This window comes from Trachemys scripta, chromosome 6 (genome assembly GCF_013100865.1).
Source record: "Trachemys scripta elegans isolate TJP31775 chromosome 6, CAS_Tse_1.0, whole genome shotgun sequence".
Classification (NCBI taxonomy): domain Eukaryota; kingdom Metazoa; phylum Chordata; order Testudines; family Emydidae; genus Trachemys; species Trachemys scripta.
Window position 1 is genome coordinate 82358525 of NC_048303.1, and position 24339 is coordinate 82382863.

The window sequence follows — 24339 nt, forward strand, 5'->3', positions numbered from 1 at the left end:
AAGCATGTATTTTTATAATATATACATGAAAGAATTGCATGCAAATATATTTGGACTATTAAACTTGGTAGTGGCTCTTCAACAGAGTATATTTTAAAGAATTTTTTAAAGGCACTTTGGTCTGTATTTGATTTTTCATAAGGAAAATAAATTACATATATAGATGGGGTTGATAGCACCATTTATCATTAAGGTTGCCCGGTACTTTCCATGATAACAATCTGTTTTCAGGTATTTATAATTTTGCCAAACTTTAACTATTTGGGTTTAAATTTTGGTTTGGGCTGATTTTATTTATTTAACGTTTCAGCCAAAAATGTTCAGTTATTTCTGAGAGAAGCTAGGAAAAAATGTTGTTTTTCCCATGTTCTAGCAACCTTTTATTTGAAAAGTTCTAGTGACCACATGTTTTGGAACATTGTCCTGAAATTTGGCAGAGGTATTATGACTTTTGCTGTTCATATGAAATTTCACCCTAATTTGGCTCTGAGCTGCTGTGGGATTCAGGCCCTTGTACTGACATCAGGGAGCACCTCAATATAATTGTGGCACTTAGATATCTTTATCTAAATCTAATAAAAATAAAATAAAAAACCTTCCATCCACATAGTCCTTTTTGGTAAGGTCTGTTTAAGCATTTGATACTATTTTGAGGTTTTGATGCATCATTGTCAAGAAAAGTGGAGTGAAGAGAGGCTGTCAAAGAGTGACAGGTGAGAGACTTGATCTAGGAAAGATGGCACTAATAGTAGTGTGCAGGCTGTCCATCTAAATCCTTGGTAATTGTGCTGTGGTGAAATTACATGCCCAAACTGACTGAAAATAATACATTAGTATTAATATGATCCTAAACATGAACATGACTAAATTTAGCTTTCAAACCACATATAAATAATGCAATGAAATGGCTGACAATACGAGACTCAGGTGGGAGAGTCTAAATAGATTTCAGTCCTTCAGGTCACCCTTAAAATCTTTTACATTTTATTTTTTGCCTAAATACAGGGAACATCTGGTTTATTCTTTAATACAAGTTTAGGGAGCAACATAAAAATCATGGTTACCTAACTACTTGCAAAGGGGTATTGCAAATATTTTAACCCTGAGAGTCAGAGGATATAGGTTTCATTCCTAGCTTTCTCCCTGACCTACTCTGTTACCTTTGGCAACTCATTTAACCAGTTGTGTCTCAGTTTCACCATCTGGGTACCTGCATGGCCCCACAGTATGCCAACAGTTTTATGGCTGACTTAGAACAATGTTTTCTCAGCTCTCGTCCCCGAACGCCCCTACTCTACTTGCGCTACATTGATGACATCTTCATCATCTGGATCCATGGAAAAGAAGCCCTTGAGGAATTCCACCAGGATTTCAACAATTTCCATCCCACCGTCAACCTCAGCCTGGACCAATCCACACAAGAGATCCCCTTCCTGGACACTACAGTGCTAATAAGCAATGGTCACATAAACACCACCCTATATAGGAAACCTACTGACCGCTATACTTACATACAGGCCTCCAGCATTCATCCAGACCACATCTCACTATCCATTGTCCACAGCCAAGCTTTAAGATACAACTGCATTTGCTCCAATCCCTCAGACACAGACAAAAACCTACAAGATCTCTATCAAGCATTCTTAAAACTACAATACCCACCTGCTGAAGTGAAGAAACAGATTAAAAGAGCCAGAAGAATACCCAGAAGTCACCTACTCCAAGACAGACCCAACAAAGAAAGTAACAGAACGCCACTAGCCGTCACCTTCAGCCCCCAACTAAAACCTCTCCAGCACATCATCAAGGTTCTACAACCTATCCTGAAGGATGATCCCTCACTCTCACAGACCTTGGGAGACAGGCCAGTCCTCGCTTACAGACAGCCCCCCCCCCCCCAACCTGAAGCAAATACTCACCAGCAACCACACACCACACAGCAAAAACAGTAACCCAGGAACCTATCCTTTCAACAAAGCCCATTGCCAACTCTGTCCACTTACCTATTCAAGGGACACCACCATAGGACCTAATCACATCAGCTACACCATCAGAGGCTTGTTCACCTGCACATCTACCAATGTGATATATGCCATGTGCCGGCAATGCCCCTCTGCCATGTACATTGGCCAAACCAGACAGTTTGTACTCAAAAGAATAAATGGACACAAATTAGACGTCAAAAATTATAATGTTCAAAAACCAGTCAGAGAATACTTCAACCTCCCTGGACAGTCAATTACAGAACTAAAAGTCGCAATTCTTCAACAAAATACTTCAAAAATAGACTCCAACGAGGAACTGCAGAACTGGAATTAATTTGCAAACTAGACACCATTAAATTAGTCTTGAATAAAGACTGGGAGTGGATGGGTCATTACACAAACTAAAAACGATTTCCTCATGCTATTTTCCCCCCTACTGTAACTCACACCTTCTTGTCAACTGTTTGAAATGGGCCATCCTGATTATCACTACAAAAGTTTTTTTTCTCCTGCTGATAATATCCCACCTTAATTGATTTGTCTCGTTAGAGTTGGTATGGCAACCCCCATCTTTTCATGTTCTGTGTGTGTGTGTGTATATCTTCCTACTGTACTTTCCACTCCATGCATCTGATGAAGTGAGTTTTAGACCACAAAAGCTTATACCCAGATAAATTTGTTAGTCTCTAAGGTGCCAAATGTACTCTTTTTTTTTTTTATGAAAAGCAGTGTAATTGAGCAGTGAGGCTTTTGGCATGTCTTGTTAACTGTTGTTTTTGTTTCAATTTTAAATATTTTGATGTGTTTTTTTTTTCGCTCTGATTTTTACCTGACTCATGCGCTAACACTTCTCAGGGGAGGAAAGGGGCTAGTGTTTTTAGGACTTTGGGAAGAAGGGCATTTTAATTGGAGTCACTGTGTTTTGAGTCCTCTTTGCAAATTTGTTCTCGTCTAAGGAATGGTCTGGCCTTATATTGGGACCTTAATGCAATATTTGTCCATTTGAAAATCAGCTTAGAATTTGTATTTAAATAATGCTAATAAATCTTGCATTTATGGAGCAGTATCTTTTGACCCACATGGTCCTGAAGAACAGATCAGTAAGTGCTTCAATACACCAATATCTCACCCACAACGTTGCACACTGGAACCTACTTTACTGGAAAAAGCAATTTTGAGTATGACCTTATTATTATACCTTTTTTTTCCCTAGAAAATAATTTTTAACTTCTATCTGGGCAGACAACAGAGATGGGCAGAAGGAACATCCGTGTTAACACTTTGCTGTAATCTTGCAGTGACTCTGTTTCTACACTTATGCCATATTTTTCAAAGATGCATATTTTGACTTATAATATAGCACCACCTTTTATTGAGGTTGCTCACAATTTTTCAGGCCAGGAATTTGCCTCAGGAGGAAAATTGAGGGTAAGGAAGGATTTTTCAGCCAAAACGGTTCAGTAACTAGGCAAGGGTAAAATGTGTTATTTTGTCCACTTTAAAATTTTTTGGTGACCTTTATTTGAAAAGCTCTCACATCCCATGCTTTGGAACGTGGACTTAAAATTTGACAGGGGGGTTGGCCATTGTGTGAAGGGTGTGCTTTTAGCTGGCCCTATGAAAATCCACCAGAATTTGGCCAAGTTTATAAGACTTTGAAAAATTTCAGTTCACACATGTTCAGTAGATACTTCAGTTTTAGAAGATGCTGTCCATGCTGGGCATGCTCCATCCTAGGGCTGAGTACAGCTTTGCCTGCAGTTTTAGCTCTGGGCTGCAACAGACCATTCTAGGTCTGGCTCCAGACAACTGAATTGAGATCAAGGAGTCAATCTTTCCTGTACTTCAGTAACACACATCCCCTCCAGGCCCAGGCAGTGTGGAGGTGACTTGGATGATAGGAGAGGGGAGTAGATTGGGTCAAGGAGCCTGAGGTTTTGTACTGGGACTGCCCGGTAAAGACTGCCTGAGGCAAGGAGATTGGTGGTTGGGAGACACTGAGCTAGTATGAGCAGCCCAGGAAGGGAGGTCAGAACTGGGAGCCAATGGAGAGGGGGAATGTGAGCCAGGGTCAATGGCGTAAAGAAACATGGAATGAGAAACCAGGAGTGGAGGAACCGAGATTAGCTGTACAATGAGACTGGGAACAATAGATCGGGGGTAAATTGATAATGGTTCATAAGTTAGTAAATAACAGAATTAAGGTTGTCTTGTGCCATAGGAAAGTCCATGAGGAAAATAATAATTCTGCCTTCAGGAAAGCGTTTGATTAGTGTGCAATAAATAAGGCATAGGGCTGCACACTGAACAACAATGAAAAAACAAGATATTGAATAGCTGCTCATTCAGTGAGCACTGTCCATTCTGTGTACTGAAAGATATAAGGGTCCTGTGGGGGTGGAGGGAAATAGCATGTGATCATGTATTTAGAGGTGGTCATAATCCGTATGGAGAAGTGGGCAGAATTAAGGGTGTACAGGAAACGTTAATTGTTGGATTTTCTAACTTCTGAGTGTTTGATTTTACAGGTTTAATTAAGCTCTTTTAAACTAGTTTTTATTATACATAGTATGTATGTTCATGGAGTGCAAGCGTACTTGTAGTCAAAGCCAAACGTTGCAGGTTGTGAGGACTCTTCTGCCTGCTGATAAGCCCTAAACTAGACACATGTAACAGTAAAATCCCACAATTAAACTAAGGACTGCAGGAAAGCCCACAGGTGAGGAGGAAAACACAGTTTGGGTGGAGACATCCATTAGGGATAAATTTAACAACTGTGGAACTCGATAACCTAGTAAAGAAGATGGGAAAGAAGCTGGTAAATTACAGTTAAGAGCTAGTCAGGAACAGTCAAACAAAGTCCCATTTTAATAAAACACATTAAGGCATGCAATTGAATGTTGACAAAATGTACAAGTGCTTATATCCAAATGCTAGAAGTCTAAATACTAAGATAGGTGAACTAGAGTGCCTAGCATTAAATGAGGATATTGATACAGTAGACATTACGGAAACATAGAGGAATGAGGATAATCAATGGGACATGGTAAAACCAGAGTAGGTTGTGCTGGTGGGGGAGTGGCACTATATATGAAAGAAAGCATAGAGTCAAATAAAGTAAAAATCTTAAATAAATCAAACTGTACCATAGAATCTTTATGGATAGAAACTGCATGCTTGAACAATAAGAGTATAGCAGTAGGTATATACTACCAACTACATGACCAGGACAGCAATGGTGATAGTGAAATGCAGAAGGATGTAGAGAGAAAATGTCTAGACACCATAAATGGCTGCTTCTTTGAGCAGCTTGTCCTGGAACAAGGGGAGAGGCAATTCTTGATTTAGTCTAGTCCTAAGTGGAGCACAGGATCCAGTCCAAGACGTGTATATAGCTGAATCACTTGGTAATAGCAACCAGAATGTAATTAAATTTAACATCCTTGTAAAGGGAAAAAAGCCAATCCAAAGACTATCCAAAAATGAGCAAGCTAGTTAAATGGAAATTAAAAGGAACAATCACAAGGGTGAAATGCCTTCAAACTTCCTAGAGACTATTTTAAAACACCATGATAAAGGGTTAAACTTAAATGTATACTCCAAATGCCACCATGGCTAAATAGCAGAGTAAAAGATGATTAGAGGCAAAAAGGCATACTTTAAAAATTGAAAGTCAAATCCTAGGTAGGAAAATAGAAAGGAGCATAAACTCTGGCAAGTCAAGAGTAAAAGTAAAATAAATAAGGGTAAGGAAGAATTTGAAAAGCAACTAACTAAGGATTTTTTTAAGTAGCAGGCTTCCTGCTTCTGATGCAAACAGTCAGTGGGGCCACTGGCTGATCAAGGCGCTGACAGAGCACTCAAGGAAGACGAGGAAAAGAAGCTAAATGAATTCTTTGCAACCATCTTCACTGCAGAGGATATGGGGGGAGCTCCCCACACCTGAGCCATTCCTTCTAGGTGACAAATCTGAGGAATTGTCCCAGATTGAGGTGTCAATAGAGGACATTTTGGAACAAATTGATAAACAATAAATCATCAGGACCAGATTGTATTCACTCAAGAGTTCTCAAGGAACTCACATATGAAATTGCAGAATTCCTAATTGTGTATGTAACCTGTCACTTAATTCAGCTCCTGTATCAGATGGAGGGTAGCAAATATAGAATTGATTTTTTTTAAAAGCTCCATAAGCTATCCTTGCAATTACTGACCAGTAAGCCTACTTTCAGTACCATACTAATTGGTTGAAACTGTGGTAAAGAACAGAATTATCAGACACACAGATGAACACAATTTGTTGAGGAAAGTCAACATGGCTTTTGTAAAGGGAAATTATGACTTACCAATATATTAGAATTCTTTCAGGGTATCAAGAATGTAGACCAGGATGTTCCAGTGGATATAGTGTACTTGGACTATAGCCATCACCAAAGTCTCTTAAGCAAACTAAGCAGTCATAGGATAAGAGGGAAGATTCTCTCATGAATCAGTAACTGGTTGAAATATAGGAAACAAAGGGTAGCAATAAATGCTCAGTTTTCAGAATGGAGAGAGGGAAATAGTGGGGTCCCCCAAGGATCTGTACTGGGACTTGTGCCGTTCAACGTATTCATTAATGATCTGGAAAAGGGGAAGAGCAGTGAAGTGGCTAAATTTGGAGATGATACAAAATGACTCAATATAGTTAAATCCAAAGCGGACTGTGGAGATTTACAATGGAATCTCACTAAAGTGGGTGACTGGGCAACAAAATGGCAAAAGAAATTCAATGTAGATAAGTGCAAAGTAATGCACATTGGAAGAAAATAATCCCAGTTATACATACAAAATGATGGGGTCTAAATTCACTGTTACCATTCAGAGCTTGGAGTCATTGTGGATAGTTTTCTGAAACAGCCTCTCAATGTACAGCAGCCGTCAAAAGAACTAACAATGTTAGGAGCCATTCAGGAAGTGATAGATAAGAAGATAGAAAATATTATAATGCTACTATATAAATCCCATGGTATTCCCACACCTTGAATAGTGCAATGGATTGCCCCATTTCTAAAAAGATATATTAGAATTGGAAAAGATGCAGAAAAGGGCAACAAAATGATTAGAGGTATGTAACAACTTCCATATGAGAAGTGATTAAAAAGCCTGGGACTTTTCAGCTTAGAGGAGAAATGACAAAGGGGGGAATCAATAAAATCATGAATGGTATGGAGACAGTGAATAAGGAAGTGTTATTTACCCCTTTACATAACACAAGAATCAAAATTCCCCCAATTAAATTAATAGGCAGTAGATTTGAAAGAAACACAAGGAAGTACTTTTTCACACAATGCAGTCAACCTGTGGAATGTTGTTAAGGCCAAAAGTATGAATGAGTTGGGAAAAAAAATCAGGTAAGTTTCTGGAGCATAGTTACATCAATATTGATGTAAAAAGTTGGTCAGGGACACACAGCCCCATGCCAGGTGTCCCTAACTCTCCAACTGTCAGAAGCTGGAACTGGACAACAGAAGATGAATCATGCAAAATTGCCCTGTTCTGTTCATTCCCTGTGAAGCATCTAGCACTGGCTACCGTCGGGGACAGGATATGGGGCTAGAAGGACCATTGGTCCGATCCAGTATGGCCATTCTTATGTTCTTATATAATCGGTTAAACACATGAGTAAAGTTACTCACTTGCTTAAATATTTGGAAGACTGGATTGTAAAACAGAAATTGTATCCCATTACTGAATCAAGAATGTTGTCATCATGTTGAGCATGACAACTTCCTTAAAAAGACTTCCATAAGCTTCAGATCAGTCATGTAGCACTTATAGACCAATAAAGAGAAACAGGCTGAGTGCAGAAGTTAATTTCTGTTCTCTCTCTTCAAACTGAAAAGTGCTCACAACAGGCACGGATAGTATTTTTAATCTTTTAAATGTTTAACATCAAGCAGTTGAGGTACAGGCAATACTAGACTCAACTGATATACTTTAGAATTTGTTCTTTCCAGCTAAAAGTGTTGTAAAACAGCTGGAAAATCTTATTTTCAAAACTGACCATTTGGAGTGGTGTAAAGGAGAATATGTTTCACTTTTAGATTATTTTTATCAGAAAGCTAATTTTAAATGAAGAGCACATGGCTCAAGTATCCCCTGAAGTAACAAATCAGGCATTTACATACTTTATCCAAAACTTAAGAACTCATTTTTGCTAGAGGCATGCCTTCCAGAAACAATCTTAGAAAAAATTGAAATTTTAATGGAACACTTAATTTGCGCATAGCACTTAAACTTCTGGGGTTTGGGTTCTGGTTCAGTCAACAAACTAATTGGCACATTCAATAGCAGTTACGTCTGTTAGTGACTACAAATACGATTCGAAGGGACAAGAATTTAGGAAGGGTCTCATACTGAAAATAGTGGCAATTCTCCTGTGTTTGTTGTAGAATGTTTCTGCCTTCTACTGTGAAAGTGAGATTATAAAGCATGAAGATGCAAATGGTTTAGATATTTAAAGTTGCTGACTCTCATTACTTATTACCGACTTAATAGGTTAGCTCTAATGAGCCTGTTCACTAGCTGTTTCTTCATACTCAATGTTCTGAGCTAACAATTAATTTGAAATTCCACTAGGATGAGGGAGGAAAAGCGGGAAGCTTTATCTTTATGTAGGGAGACTCATGATGAATTGCCTCCACTTCAAAATAAAAAGGGGGTGAGAAGTATAAACCAGAATGTTCCTTTTTAAAAATCTCATTCTACGGTCAAAACAAATCCATGGCATACAGTGATAGTAAATGTCTCCTAGGCAATCAAAACATAATGGAAATGGAGATGTACTGATCATTCAAATTTAAGATGTTCCTGTGGTCCTCATAAGGAAATGTATCCTATTTGCTATGCTTCACTTAACCAACATATTTCAGGGATAGCAATCTCTGTCTAAATTGTCAAACATAGAAACCCAAAATGTATCTGTTTTGAATATTTCGTTGCATGTTTTCTCCCTTTACCTATAAAATAAAGTACAAGTGCAGATTTTGTGTTTCTTTTTCCAAAATTGCTGTATTTAAATTCTTCTTGTAAAAAGTTGTCTTCAGTAGCTGGCAACCTAGAGTCCTATTTGCAAGATGAGCTCTCTCTCTCTAGAAACAGTAATTCTTGGGTTTTACTATAGTTTACAACTAAAGTACAACAAGGTATTGGATTTTAAACTCCCTTTGAGGTAGAGAAGAGTATAATAATAACCTATACATGATATATACAGGGAATTTTAGATGGCATAATAACCTGACGCATAAGGGTATCACAACATAGAGTTCTTAGGGGATTTAAAAAAAAACAAAACAAAAAAAACCAGTTTCACTTAAACTGTAAAAGATTGAAGGCACTCAAATGCAGGGCCGGCTTTAGGCCAATTCCACCAATTCCCCCGAATCGGGCCCCGCGCCTAAGAGGGCCCCGCACCCAGTGGCAGGGCCGCCCAGAGTTGGGGGCAAGTGGCAGAGAATCCCTTCCCTGGCTAGAGGCGCCTTTTTAATTTTTACTCACCCAGCGGTGCTCCAGGACTTTGGCGGCACTTTGGTGGTGGGTCCTTCAGTGCCGCCAAAGACCCGGAGCGAGTGAAGGAACCGCCACCAAAGTCTAGGAGCGCCGCCCGGCGAGTACAAGCCCCACGTGGGTTTTTTTTTTTTAGTCATCCCTGTGGGGGCCCTGTCAAAACTGTTCGAATCGGGCCCCACACTTCCTAAAGCCGGCCCTGCTCAAATGAGCATGATATAAATAGTTGGATGGATAGATACATTACTAAGTTTTTGATCCTGAAAACACTCTGAGTGAGTTTGCTCGTGTGAGTATTTCCATGGAATTCAATGGGGCTACCCACATAAGTAAATTTACTCACATCCATAAGTGTTTGTAGGGTAAGGCCCTAAAATGAAAAGTAGGTCAATAATGTTTCTGTTTACTTCTATATGCAGTATGGATATTGATATCCTTTTTTGTTTTTTTCTAGGCTTTTTCAGGAAACACAAATGCAGACAGTGTTGTGCACAATAAACTTCAACATTCCATCAAAGCAAGATTTCTCCGTTTTGTCCCCTTGGACTGGAATCCCAATGGTAGAATTGGAATGCGTATTGAGGTATACGGCTGCACATATAGTAAGTATTTGCTGAATCATCTGAATGAAATTACTATCAATCATTGCCTTTTTTTACCTAAATGGCAAATGGAAGTAGATTTGTCAGCTTAATTATCTGAATGTTATTGATTTTAATATTTGTATGCATAGATGTTATCTATTGCTGCATCATCTAGCAATGTTTTCCTGACTATCCAGCTCTTTACATCCTAAGCTCAATAGTATCAAGTAGATGGATGTAATTCAATAATGCTAGTTCACCCCAAACTCCTATTTGCTATTGTTACATACTTCCCTTATAAATGTAGCTCTCTCTTCAGAAGGAAAAATATTCACTAATTTGGACTCATCAGGCCCTAGAAGATTATTGATCTTGGCTACACAGAAAGCATTTTCTCTGCAGAAATTTTGGACTCCCCCATAAATCAATAATACTTCAAGGTCATTGATTATATTAAGGGTACATTTATAAATAGTTTGTGCAGCATTAGTATGTGATTAATAGAAGTTACAAGCATGTTGCAGATATCAGTAGTATGTGTTATAGTTGGTTATAAGCCACCTGTTGGACACTGTAACTTTTCCTTGATTTTGTCTTCCCTTAGTTTTTTGTGTTACTTTTCTCTACTGGTTCTCCTTCTTTGTCTCTGGCCTTTTCTTCAATGGGTCTTGTGATAGGTTGTCCTTTTTACAGTTGGTATAAGCGTAACACATTACAACAGCTGTATCCTAGCCTGCATGCCATGGTGGGGGAGACACCATGATGACAACCACAGGTGGTGCTGATGATGGTGCGGATGATGACAAACACTTCAGGTTTTTCTGCAAGGCATGCTGTAAATAATGCAAATACTATGTGTACTGTATTGCTCTCACTGTCTCTCCTTTAACAGATTGCAGTGTGTGTATTGTTGTTTGGTTGGCTAATAAAAGTAAATATTGTAGAAAGATCATTATAGTCTGTTGTGCACCATGGGTAGGGATAAGATTATGTCATGGAGGTCACAGAAGTCATAGATTTCATGATTTTCAGAGACCTGCGTGACATTTTCTGCTTAAGCCCCAAGGTGGTGGGGCCAGAGCTGTCAGCTGGTGGGGGTCCTGAAGCTTGGAGCCACCATAAGCAGCAAGGGAACCGGGAGCTCTCAGCCAACATAGGCATAGGGTTGACAGGTATCTAATTTTTGACCAGAACGCCTGGTTGAAAAGGGACCCTGGCGGCTCCGGTCAGCGCTGCCTACCGGGCCATTAAAAGTCAGATCGGCGGCGCAGCGGGACTCAGGCAGGCTCCCTGCCATGGCTCTGCGTGGCTCCCGGAAGCAGAGGCATGTCCCCCCTGCAGTCCTACACATAGGGGCAGCCAGAGGGCTCTGCACGCTGCTCCCAACTCAAGCGCAGGTTGCACAGCTCCCATTAGCTGGGAACCATGGCCAATGGGAGCTGTGGGGGTGGCACCTGCAGACGGGGCAGCCTGCAGAGGATTTGGGAGTGGGGGAAATGTCGCTGCTTCTGGGATCTGCTTGAGGTAAGCACTGCTTGGAGCCTGTACCCCTGACCGCCTCACGTGCCCCAATCCCCTTCCCCAGCCCTGATCCCCCACTTCTGCCTTCTGAACCCCTCGGTCCCAGCCCAGAGCTCCCTCCTGCACCCCAAACCCTCATCCCTAGTCCCACCCCAGAGCCTGCACCCCCAGACAGAGCCCTCACCCCCGCACCCCAACCTCCTGCCCCAGCCAAAAACCCCCTCCCGCACTCTGAACCTGCCCCAGCCTGGAGCCCCCTCCCTCACCCCAAATCCCTCAACCCTGGCCCCAGCCCAGAGCCCGTACCCCCTCGCACACCTCAACCCCCTGCCTCAGCCCAGAGCCCCCTCCCATACTCTGAATCCCTCATCCCCCAGCCCAAAGCCTGCTCTCTTACCCTGGATTTTCAGAACCCCCAACAAGGGCAACTTAACTATTTTACTTCAGGCAGCGTAAGGAATAAATTAACAGGAACTACAGCACTTCCATCTGATAAGATTTATGCAAGGAAGTGTGCTTTATTTAAAACTTCAGTTTATTAGATTTAAGCATCCACAAACATAGGCAATAGATTTAGAACATCCCAGATATTTACCTAATATCTGGAAAGATATTGAGTAATTAACAGCTGGTTTGCAGGGGGAGAAAGGGTATTGGGAAAAACTTTTTTTTTTTTTTTTTGGCTTCAGAGGACTGCTTTAGCTATTTTTTTATAATTATTTTTTATAAAATACTTAGGTTATAATAACCCCTACTGTATTATTATTATTTTAAAGTTCTAATAATTTTTTAATATTAGAGGTGTTTAGATTTAAGGTTTTTTAACCATTAAGGTTTTTAGTTTTAATTGTTTACTTGTTTGTCCCATCCTCCCATTCTGATTAGCAGAAACTGCTAGCTAGACCTAACCTGGCTTCTGAAAGCCTGTCTCCAAATTAACCCTTAACAATGTGGTGTTTTATTTTATTAATTTAGGGTAGCTGAATGCACATAATATGGCTGCAATTAGCTTGATCACATTCTGGAGTATAAATAGCCCTCAAATCCAGGGCAATGCCTCCTGCATCCCAAGCCTTTCATCCCTGGCCCCACCTCAGAACCCACACCCCCAGCCAGACCCCTCACTCCCTCCCACACCCCAACCCCCTGAGTCAGCCCAGTGAAAATGAGCGAGTGAGTGAGGGTGGGGAGAGCGAGTGACAGAGAGAGGTGCGATGGAGTGGGGCATGGGCAGGGCCTTGGAGGAGGGGTGGGACAGGGGGCAGTTTTGTGTGAGTAGAAAGTTGGCAACACTAGGCAGGGAGCAGATAGGGAACCCAGAGCTCCCAGCCATCAGCCCTGGAGCTCCAAGGTACTGTGGGTGGTGTGGGACTCTGGAGTTCCCAGCTGCTACAGGCACCTGAAGCTTCCAGCCCCTGGGACGTTGGGGACCCAGAGCCATCAGCCCCCGCAGGGGGCAGAGACTCCAGAGTTCTGAGCCGCTGGGGCTGCAGCAGGGGCCACAGAGTTATCAGCCATGATAGTTCTGGGCCCTCCGCCACCATCAGCCACCATGGCTTCCGTAAATTTTTGTTTATTGCCAATGACCTGTCCTTGACTTTTACTAAAGATAACTGTAACAAAATCTTAACTTTAACTATAGGGTTCCCACTTCTATTGATAACCTTGCTACTGTAGTTAATCTTGGGGCTGAACTCTCACAGATGAAAGTAGGTGAGAACACTCACCTTGGGGTGCATAATTAGTTAAAGTAACCCATAACTATAGATAAGGCTACAGTGTCTTGTGTAAAATGAGATAGCAGCTCCAAGCTGGGAGTTGCGACAATTAGATTCTATTCTTGGCTCTGCCAGTGACTCACTTTGTTACCTTGGACACATCTATTGGCTTCTCTGTGCCTCAATTTACTTGTCCATAAGTCTGTTTTAATACTGCTACCCTGCTTAACAGGGATATTATTAGGCTTAAATGATTGGTCATCCCACAGAACTGCAAAGCATTATTATGTATCATTTGATATTTTGTTGATTTGAATGTCTAGTTTAGAATTATTGCTCTCAGTTTCTTAAACTTAAATTTATTTTAAGTGAATTTACCTTTTTTATATGATGTGTGTGGGTGTGTGTATTGAAATTAACTTTCAGCCTTATGAGCAAGCAGTTATTGGAACATAAGAGTCTCATGCACAATATGTTTGGTATTGAAACTTCACTTTATAAATATAAAGAAATATAATACATTTAAAATGTTATTAATATAAATAAGTTCTAATCAAGTATTAACACATCCTCTCCCAACTCAAGAAAAACAGGAGCAATGGGTAAATTACAAAGAACCAGGCAGCATTTGTGCTCCTATACTCTGAAAAATGGGAGAATACATTAAAAAGAAAAACAACTGGCAGGATTTTTTTTTAATCAGAGACACAGTTAGCTTAAAGAAAAAGAAAAGCTCAGTCTACACACACAAAACAAGATTTATCCGGTGTGGTTGGGATTTTCCACTTGTTCTATCATTTTAACACTGCTGTACAATCCTTGCTTTTAACATATGAATGCAATACCATTTTAAAAATGGCAATCTAAAGCGTTTTAAAAATAGTTTATAAGTAACATATTTGGTATTTACACAATATATGATTATATGATGTGGGGTAAGAGTTTTACTAGTGCTCATTTGGGATCAATTGTACCCGCCTTACTATTGCAATGGCATCATTAATCATAATTAATGCAACTGTCTCAAACTCATGACAATAAATCTTTTACATTAAACCTTCTAAAAAGGGTGAAATCTATCCCTGCTGGGAGAGCCAATATAGGGTCTATACACCACTTAAGTCTCACTTTAGCTTTATAAGTGCAATATAGGTGCGGCATAAGCCTTGTGCGGGCCCTCTGCAGATGAGCAAATGTCACCTATGATGCCCAATATAATTGTTCTTCATCTCCTCTTTTCAGAGGTACTCCAAAACCTGAGAGCACATGCAGCTCACAACATGAAACCATAGAATATTTAGTTGTTGAATTCTGTAGCATGGACACTTACGCTTCTATGCAAAAAAAAAAAATCACTTTCACTTATTTAAAGAGAATATTCCAAAGGCCCCCAGATTATGTTAGTAAGAAAAGTCTACTGATTAATCATGTTTCTACGTCTGTGGGTATATGTCTGGAAGTGGGAGTAGTCATTTCTTTTGTAAGGCCTCACATCTTTCTCTTCATGCAGTATAATGCTGTTCCAGGTACAATCAAAAGCCACATGTTGCATGCATTTTTGCACAGCAATAGGTTTAATTTTGCTCGAAAATCTTGCTGTAGCCTAACTCATCCCCCTCTGTACAATTTTCTACACTGGATTTCAGAGAAGGCCAGACACCCCTAAGTACATCTTCCATGTAATCATATGCAATAGCAATGATATTTTTGGGGAAACATATACATATCATATCACATATCATAGCTAGCACTAATTCTAAATTGTCTGGTGTATTATCTGTCATCCAAGTGACAGCTCCCAAGTACTGATAGCTAATATCCTCAATCTCTCTCATGCTGTGGTGGCTTCAGCTTATAAACTAACTGAAGTAAATGATCTCCAGAAAAGATATCCATATAAGTAAGGCAGTTGTTGTAAATTTTCCACACAGCATGTTTTAAAGTATAAGTTTTTTTGGACAGGGACTGTCATTTTCTCTACAGTGACTAGTACAAAGCGGCCCTGACCTGCTTGGCCTCTAACGGACTGCTGCAAAACAAATAGCAATAATAAGTTATGAAATTATAGATTATTAATTTTAATATTTTAATATGTATCATATGAATAAAAGAGTCCCTCCATACTATTGTTCTCCATGTTCTGTTTTTTTTTCCTGCTGTCTCTGCCAAGTTCCTCCATTTCATTCTTCTTAAGTGTAACTGGCATTATTTTTTTCTTTCTCAGAAGTATTTGCCAACTGCAGATGAATACTCTTCCCCAGATATATTGACCTCATCTGCATCATGCTGTGATTGGGCAACATATCCTCTGTATTTACAAAAAAAAAAATGCCTCTCAGCTCCTGGCTGCTTGTTCTTCCTATTCAAAGTGTGCAAATTAGACAGATACATCTCTGTAGCAGTTTCCTGTGTTTTGTCACTAGCTGAAATGTCAGATTGTGAGGATGAAGCTATGCTTCCAGTGTCAATGTTAGAATTGACCCCTGGCAGCTGCATGAAGCCTAAATGTGTCTCTTTGGCAGACTCCTTTTTTCCCTCAACTACTACCTCTCTTGCTCAGTCCATCTGAGGATGACCAGTAAATGCAGCTACAAACAATTCATATTTCACACAACAGAAGGACAGATGTGTTGAAATGTTTCCCTGACTTGGAGGACATTATAAAGATCCAACCATCCCCTTCCTAAATGGGACCAGACACATACATTTTTGTTACAATTTCTAAAGGGTTTGTGACAATGGCTGTGCTCTATGAAGACAGAATTTTAAAAATGGACACTAGTAAATTCAAGAAATGTTCCTGGTAGACACATTAATTAAGATGGGAGACAATACTTAGCAGCAACATAACATCATGGGGACTGTGATCCCAAAACCTCCAGGCCAGAGCCCTGGCACTACTACTGTTAAGTGATTGCAGCAAAGGGTTTGTGATGACCCCCTTTATATTAGGGCTACCCAAAATCCTTGGAACAATTAAGTAAGCTAGACAAAGATCTGTCCACAATCTGTATAGCTAGGATAATATATATATACTTGCAAGAACTCTGTGCAAGTGATGACAAGACTATATTTTTAAATGTGGCCCATTATCTATGATATTACAGTAACCTAATTTCTCCAGCTGTTTTGTTTCATGCAAGGCCTGATTCAAGTGGCAAACCTAGCTCCTCCTAACTCCATAAACTGTTCCCATCCTCTCTCCTTAAAAGAAACAGAGGCCTAGTGACTTGATCTTCATTTCCTTCTCTTTAACAATGACAATTATCCAACCAAGAACAATACATGTAAATAAAGTGATAACGATTAAGGAATACATGCGGTGAGTAGAGTTTTAAATTTGTTTCTATGGAGTGTTCATTGGACAACTTCAAACAATGAACAAATTTGCAAAACTCAAACCTGTTGTTTGCAACTAATACTTTGACTAGCTCTATCAAAAACTTCTCAACTTTCTGGTTGAGAACCATTGAAAAATTTGATTCTGTAGTATGCAGGGAGCTACAGCATTCTGTGATTTATGACAGCTCTGCTGTATTTTGGGACTTATGTATCTTCGGGGGTATAGCTAAGTTTTGGACTAAATAATTCTGAAAACATGCCTGTGTTTTGACTTTGTGAAAAATGATAATTAAAAGATTTGCGGTCACAAAGTGAATCAGCCTTTTCATTTACCTTTCTTATAATATTTTTACTTGAAGGGCAAAAGAAGAAACCTACTGAGACTGATGTTCAGGTAACAAATTCACCAAAATATGAGTTAATGACTATAGTAAAGGGGAAAAAAGTAGTAACACTCTTTGTTAATTAGAATAATAAACTTCTACCCTGATGACCAGTATGCATTTTGTCCTCTCTTCCTCTTCCTCCCCCTGTTCCTCACACTTTGGTGGGAATGCATTGATGGTAAAAATGGCAGATGCACAAGAATGTTAATAATGTCTATGATCAATAGTTAAATTCTTTTCACAGTATCAGAGGGGTAGCCGTGTTAGTCTGGATCTGTAAAAAGCGACAAAGAGTCCTGTGGCACCTTATAGACTAACAGAAGTATTGGAGCATAAGCTTTCCTGGGTGAATACCCACTTCGTCAGACGCATTTTTTTCAGTCTTCACTCATTCATATTAAAGTTTTTTTTTTTCCCCAACTAAGGACTGAGGAAGCACTACAGCGGGGTTCTCAAACTGGGGATCGGGACCCCTCAGGGGGTTGCGAGGTTATTACATGGGGGGTTGCGTGCTGTCAACCTCCACCCCAAGCCCCGCTTTGCCTCCAGCATTTATAATGGCGTTAAATATATAAAAAAGTGTTTTTAATTCATAAGGGGGGGGGTCGCACTCAGAGTCTTGCTATGTGAAAGTGTTCACCAGTAAAAAAGTTTGAGATCCACTGCACTACAGTGTTAAGCTCATTGTGAATAGTGAAGTGTTTTTGGAGAGCAGGAATATACATTATTCTTCCTCTGTTGCTCAACTTGGTCAACACCTAATGAGTGTTTTAACTGCATTGTTACATTTGTGAAAGCTTAAAAAAAAGCCCTGTTTTATTGACACTCCTACTTTTTTATTGCAATCTAATAAACATAAAAGCACATCATTTGTATTTGCCATGGATTTATGTTTTTACTTTCAACATTTATTCAGTAGAATAACAAAGGACAATAGTCAAATGAAGATGCTTTTTAGGCAGAATGTAATGCATATTCATTGTGCACTTGGTAAATGAATTCTTCATAAGAACAAAGTACATTAACAAGATGTGGAGAAAATCAACAGACTACATTCTCAAAACATAGCTGCATTAAATTGACAAGGATTTTTGAGTGGTGAAAATAAATGGCTAACTTTAAATACTATAGATAATTTAAATTGACTTCATTTTTATGCCACAATGTGGAGCAATTTTTTGGGTCAAATTAAATAAAGTTAGTAAATAGATAATGTTTCCAGTGACTTGGAAGAAGTCAGTCAGTCAGTTGAAAAGTAACTTAATATTTTATTGGGTGCCCTTTACATCTTAATTTATTTCACAAATTTATCTTTCAAGGACAATTACCTTTTTCTTCTTTACTTATGAGGTGTGAATATTCTAAGAGCTTTTCTTGGTGATATCAGTTCCTTCATGTCTTTCTTGTTCAATATACAACTGATTTTGACAGATATTCTTTTATATATTATTGGTCTAAAATCACTTTTTTTCAGGTGAAGTGAATGTATGTGACCTTGAAAGAGACTAGATAAAACATTTTCACAAAACAGAAAGTAGACTTCATTGGGGCAGCTGTCACACAGCTGCAATAATGCGCCTGTTATAATAAGTCACTGAGACTATAAATGTAAAACAAAATAACTGAAAAAACATAAAAACATGCATCTCCCTACTGTCACTGTGTTCTTTATCTGTTAAATTTAGAGAGCATTTGCTTTCTTTTGTGTATTATAGTATGAATTTCTAATGACCTCTTATGTATCCAGGATGTTTCCATTTCTAGCAAAATATTTCTCATATTGAGAAACAGATGTCCAATAGGATATAGCAAAGCTCCTTTTTCTAGTTCTAAATCTAAATGGCCTGATACTCATCTCACTGGTGTAGAAAAAGAGTATTTCTTTTGATGTCAGTGGAGTTACACTAGGTGAGAAGAGAACCAGGGCTGACTAACTGCATCATAATTAATGGGTTTTCTTTCCTAATATCAACTTTATTCATTTTCCAGAATAAAATGAACTAATATTAATTTAAATGATTATAAAACCACACAGATTGCCCTTAATAGTGGCTTAAAGTTATAGTCCACGTCGGGGTAGCTTGAAAGTCCTGTCCCTCACTCAGTAGGACATAATGGGCTTAATGCTCCTCTCACCTGGTATAAAGCAGGAGCAATTGCATTGAACTTAATAGAATTGCACTGGTGTCAGAATACTATGAGATCAGAATTAGGCCCCAAACTTCCAGGTTACAAGGCTGCAGTGCTACCTTTTTGCAAGCTTCAGAGTGTACTTTAAGTAACAGAAGTGTTTAGAGGCTATGCCCCCTTGGAGCCACTCACTCTGAGGAGTCTAGCACCAGCAATGGTGCAAGTCTGGAGAAGTCCTGGCACTCGGGAGAACAAGGAGTGCCATTTTAATGGGGTCCTGAATTGGTATGTAGTGGAGTGGGGAGGGGAAGGCTTCCTTCACACTTCATCCATGCACTATGAAGCAAAATAAACCCCTTGTTGTCTAAACATATGATTACAAGTTATCTTTAATTCCTTTATTGCTAGGGTCTGAGGTGGCTGATTTTGATGGGAAAAGTTGCCTGCTCTACAGATTCAATCAAAAATCCATGTCTGCCCTGAAAGATGTGATTTCTCTGAAGTTTAAAACAATTCAAAGCGATGGGATTCTACTGCACAGAGGAGGACAGAATGGAGATCACATTACATTGGAATTAGTAAAAGGAAAACTTTCTTTATTCATTAAGTTAGGTAATAGCTATGGGGTGTACAATCTTGCTGCACCCATTAGATTTTGTGTCAAAAATCCCTGTATATTAAGCTTATTTTAACCTATTGTATGCCATAAGCTAGGAGCCTGTTTAAATATCCATATTCTTTTATAAAATGAATCTCACAGTTTGTTCTTTTTCTCATCTCAAGGTGATGCTAAAATTCATTCTGCTAATATTACCCTGGGCAGCCTTTTGGATGATCAGCACTGGCATTCAGTCCTCATTGAACACTTTAACAATCAAGTAAACTTTACAGTGGATAAACATAGTCATCATTTTCATGCAAAGGGGGAACTCAATTATTTGGACCTTGATTATGAGGTGTGAAAATTACCTTTCGTTTATTACATTTATTACCTTTGTTATGTAAGTGCAGGGAACAGAACTGTTTAGGGAATTTTGTAGTAATTCAAATTTTGGTGAAGTTTATATTTAGAAGGAATGGATCAGAGAAATGTTTTCTTACCATACTTCTGCAAAACCTTACAGGACACTGCAGTGACAGGTTGGGTCATAGAGATCCTGTTGGGACTGCCACCTGATGTGCTGAGATTACCTCTGTGCCCATTTTCCTTGACAGCTTGGGACTTCAGTACCCTGTCTTGTTGAGCCAGAAACACTAGCCTGCTGCAAACACAGACTCAGGTCTGAACCATGTCCCCCAAAAGCTGCAGATTTAACTGAAAACGGCTTAGAAAGTGCTCCTGTCTCTAGCACCCAGACACCCAGTTCCCAATGGGATCCAAAACCCAAATACATCCATTTTACTCTGTATAAAGCTTATACAGGGTAAACTCGTAAATTGTTTGCCCGATATAACACTGATAGAGAGATATGCACAGCTGTTTGCTCCCCCAGGAATTAATTACTTGCTCTGGGTTAATTAATATGCAAAAAGTGATTTTCTTAAATGTAAAAAGTAGAATTTAAGTGGTTCCAAGTAATAACAGACAGAACAAAGTAAATTACCAAGCAAAATAAAACAAAAACACTCAAGTCTAACTCTAATATAATAAAAAGAACAGGAGTACTTGTGGCACCTTAGAGACTAACAAATTTATTAGAGCATAAGCTTTCGTGGACTACAGCCCACTTCTTCGGATGCATACAGTATGCATGTATGAAGTCCACGAAAGCTTATGCTCTAATAAATTTGTTAGTCTCTAAGGTGCCACAAGTACTCCTGTTCTTTTTGCAGATACGGACTAACACGGCTGCTACTCTGAAATCTAATACAATAGGAAACTAAATGCGGGTAAATTTCACCCTCAGAGATGCTCCAATGAGCTTCTTTCACAGACTACACTCCTTCCTAGTCTAGGTCCAGCAATCACTCACACCCCTGGAGTTACTGTCCTTTGTTCCAGTTTCTTTCAGGCATCTCTTTGGGGTGGAGAGGCTATCTTTTGAGCCAGCTTAAGACAAAATGGAGGGATTTCCAGGGCCTTTTATATTCTCTCACATGTGGGCGGAAACCCCTTTGTTCTTCTGTGTTAAATCACAGCAACAAGATGGAGTCTGTAGCCACCTGGGCAAGTCATACATCTATGGATGATTCAGCTTTTTGCAGGCCGACGCCATTGCTTACATGTTAATTTGAACGGTCCCAGGAAAGCTCAGATGTGGATTGGTGTCTTCCAAAGTCCATTGTCAGTTAAGTGTTTCTTGATAGGACACTTACTGAGAATAGTCCTTTCTCAAGAAGCTGACCAAATGCTTCACTGAGGCTACTTAGAATGCAACAAATACATAGCCAATATTCATAACTTCAGATGCAAAAATGATACACACGTTCAGACAGCATAATCATAACCAGCAAACTACAACCTTCCCATAGACACCCCACTGGGCTTCCTCTGTACAAGAATTGGTGTAACCATAGGACCCTGGTTGCAGCAATGATCTATATGGTCACAGTTTATGTCAATAACATCAAAACTGTGTTCACAGATCATCTTTTTGATTCTATATTCATTATTATTTTCATGGTCGTCTCTAGTAACATCCAAAATCCTGTACAGACATATCCTAAAAATCACACCACAAGGTGTGGTCAAAGAAAATCCACTTGGCAAGGTCCGTCTCTGAAATGTTTAGTTTTAAAGTTCCATTTACCACAAATCTAGAAATTGCACAATGAACAAGCATCTGAGCCTTACGTCTTCCACACATCTCTCTCATTTCTGCAAAGTACAGGTTTTTCTAAAGGAGGGTGTATAATGTACTGCAGAAATTTTCAAACACTGGTCCCTGGAGCAGTTCTGTGGAGTGCTGGCTGATCACATAGTGCTGGCTCCCCTCCTATTTTCAGTTGAGAGAAGCAAAACAGATGAATGGGGGAGATAAAGGGCTTTGATCCTGTTAAGTGCTGAACACTCTGGTCTGAATCCAGCAAGGTGCTTAAGCACATAATTAAATTTAAGCACTGAATATCCTATTCCTTCAACTGGACCTTCAGATGCTTAAAGTTAAGCCTATGCATGCTAAAGTTTGTTGGATCAAAGCCAGAGTGCTCAGCACTAGTAGGATCTATCCCAAAATGAAGAGTTTTAGCAGACAGTGTGATAAAATACTTTTTTTCATTAAGTTGGCTAAAAATGCATAAACATGTTTCTAATGTTACTTTTCAATGTAAATGATTGCTGTAGTTGTTACAAGATCAAAAATGGAAGGATAAACTGGCCAAGAAATAATCTCTATAATAAAATATAATTCACGCTATGAAAAAGTTTGAGAACTCCTGCTGTTTGCTATATGTCCCATTTACTTCCAAATGTAAAGGTTTTCTGAGTTATGAAAGTAATATACTTTTTCTTGGCTTTTTTTTTTTTTACCTAAAACTCCTGAAGAGCCTCTTCAGGAAAATAAAGGTTCTAAGGTTAAATTATTTTTTAATGCATACATATTTGTATATGGTCTACATTTTGTTAACCTATAACTTAAGCTAATAGATTTGATGACAGCAAAGAGCTAAAAAAATAGATTGATTCACAATTGGCCAGTTTCTGTCTGCTGCTGCTATACTGTTGTTAAAATTTATCATCAGCTTTGCAAGCAGATTTTCAGAAAATTACTTAATAGTATTATTGATTTCTCTTCTCTTTCTAAGCTCAGCTTTGGAGGGATCCCAGTGCCTGGAAAATCAGGAACATTATCACGCAAGAATTTTCATGGGTGTTTTGAAAACCTTTATTACAATGGAGTAAACATTATTGATTTGGCAAAGAGACGTAAACCTCAGATCTACATTATGGTAAGAGATTCCTACTGGAAGAACAAGTCAATCTCAAGTGTCCTATAATAATAACCCAAAGCTTCTCAACCTTTGATACATAGAAAATCAAATCACAGTCTAAATCAAGAAATGTGGGCTAGAAGATGGCTGCTTCCATGTGAATTTCAGCAGGTTGAGGATTTCCACCCTCAGTTCTTTTCTCCTAGGGGCAAACAGAGTTTGGGTATTTGTGCTCTGGGAATGCTGAGGCCAGACAGCCTCAGAATTGTAGAGAGGTCAGAGTACAGCTGTGGTTGTGGCCATGTCCTCACCACCTGTGCCTACTAGCAAATGCCAGAAGGGTTTGTTTTGTTTTTTAAAGCAAATAGCAAATGCACTGTTCCTCACCCGCACTCAGGAGCATTTTGTCTTACAGAGGCTACTTCTGCAGCACTTAGGCATTCACATGTTTTTCCCCATTTTAGACTGCCTTGTGTCTGAAGAGATATAATTTAGCCTGGTATGTTTTAATCCATTTGCCACAGTACAACCAAGAGCTGTGACTGGACAAACCCCAACCAGTTAGAGGTTTGGTTTCAATAACTTATCTGACCTATCCAAGCCTCTAGCATCCAGAAATTTGGACTGCAAAACTCACTACTGCACACTTTCTTGCAAGGGTTGCTATAATTACTGCTATTTCTCAGGGCAATAATATCACATGAACAGTTTTTTTTGAGGTTTTTGGAATTTCCACTTCCAATGTTAGCCAGAAGCAAAGAATTGAAAAAGAAAATAGCTATAAATAAATAAAAGACTTTTCCAACCTCAAAATGTTTTTCTTTGAGTTGGGGCCAAGATATAGCTAAACAATCAGGCCAGTTCATCTCTCTCTCCCATAAATCGGAATATTTGAGCCCTTCCCTACTTTAATTTGTTTTACTTGTTGCATGAACCTGTTCTGAAAACATTCCAGAAGTTCAATAAAAAAATGATAGAAAACAAATAAGTAGGTAGTATCTTTTCTGATTGTCTCTTCATGGGAACTTGTTTAGTAAGATGTAGTTACAGAATAATTGATCAAGAGATGCGAAATTACATCAGCTTCATTTCAAATAATATAAACTGCTGTATTACTTTGGTTGAAAAATATTTAGGAAGTGTCTTAGGCTTGTAAAAGTGCCAGAAAGTACGGGCTACCACAGAATGCCTGTTAAATAGGCAGTGTGCTAGTTTGATATGGAATCAGGCAGCTGTCCAAATTATATGAAGGGAG

General features: G+C 39.2%; 1 protein-coding gene across 1 annotated transcript in view; it reads left to right on the plus strand.

Moving 5' to 3' along the window:
* Window positions 1–24339, plus strand: part of CNTNAP4 (contactin associated protein family member 4) — a 307324-nt gene that overhangs the window by 182128 nt on the left and 100857 nt on the right. Inside the window, exons 4-7 of the mRNA XM_034773172.1 lie at window positions 9988–10135; window positions 19623–19826; window positions 19998–20170; window positions 22959–23102. Of these exons, the coding sequence (XP_034629063.1) occupies window positions 9988–10135; window positions 19623–19826; window positions 19998–20170; window positions 22959–23102 (669 nt within the window). The remainder of the gene's footprint in view (window positions 1–9987; window positions 10136–19622; window positions 19827–19997; window positions 20171–22958; window positions 23103–24339) is intronic.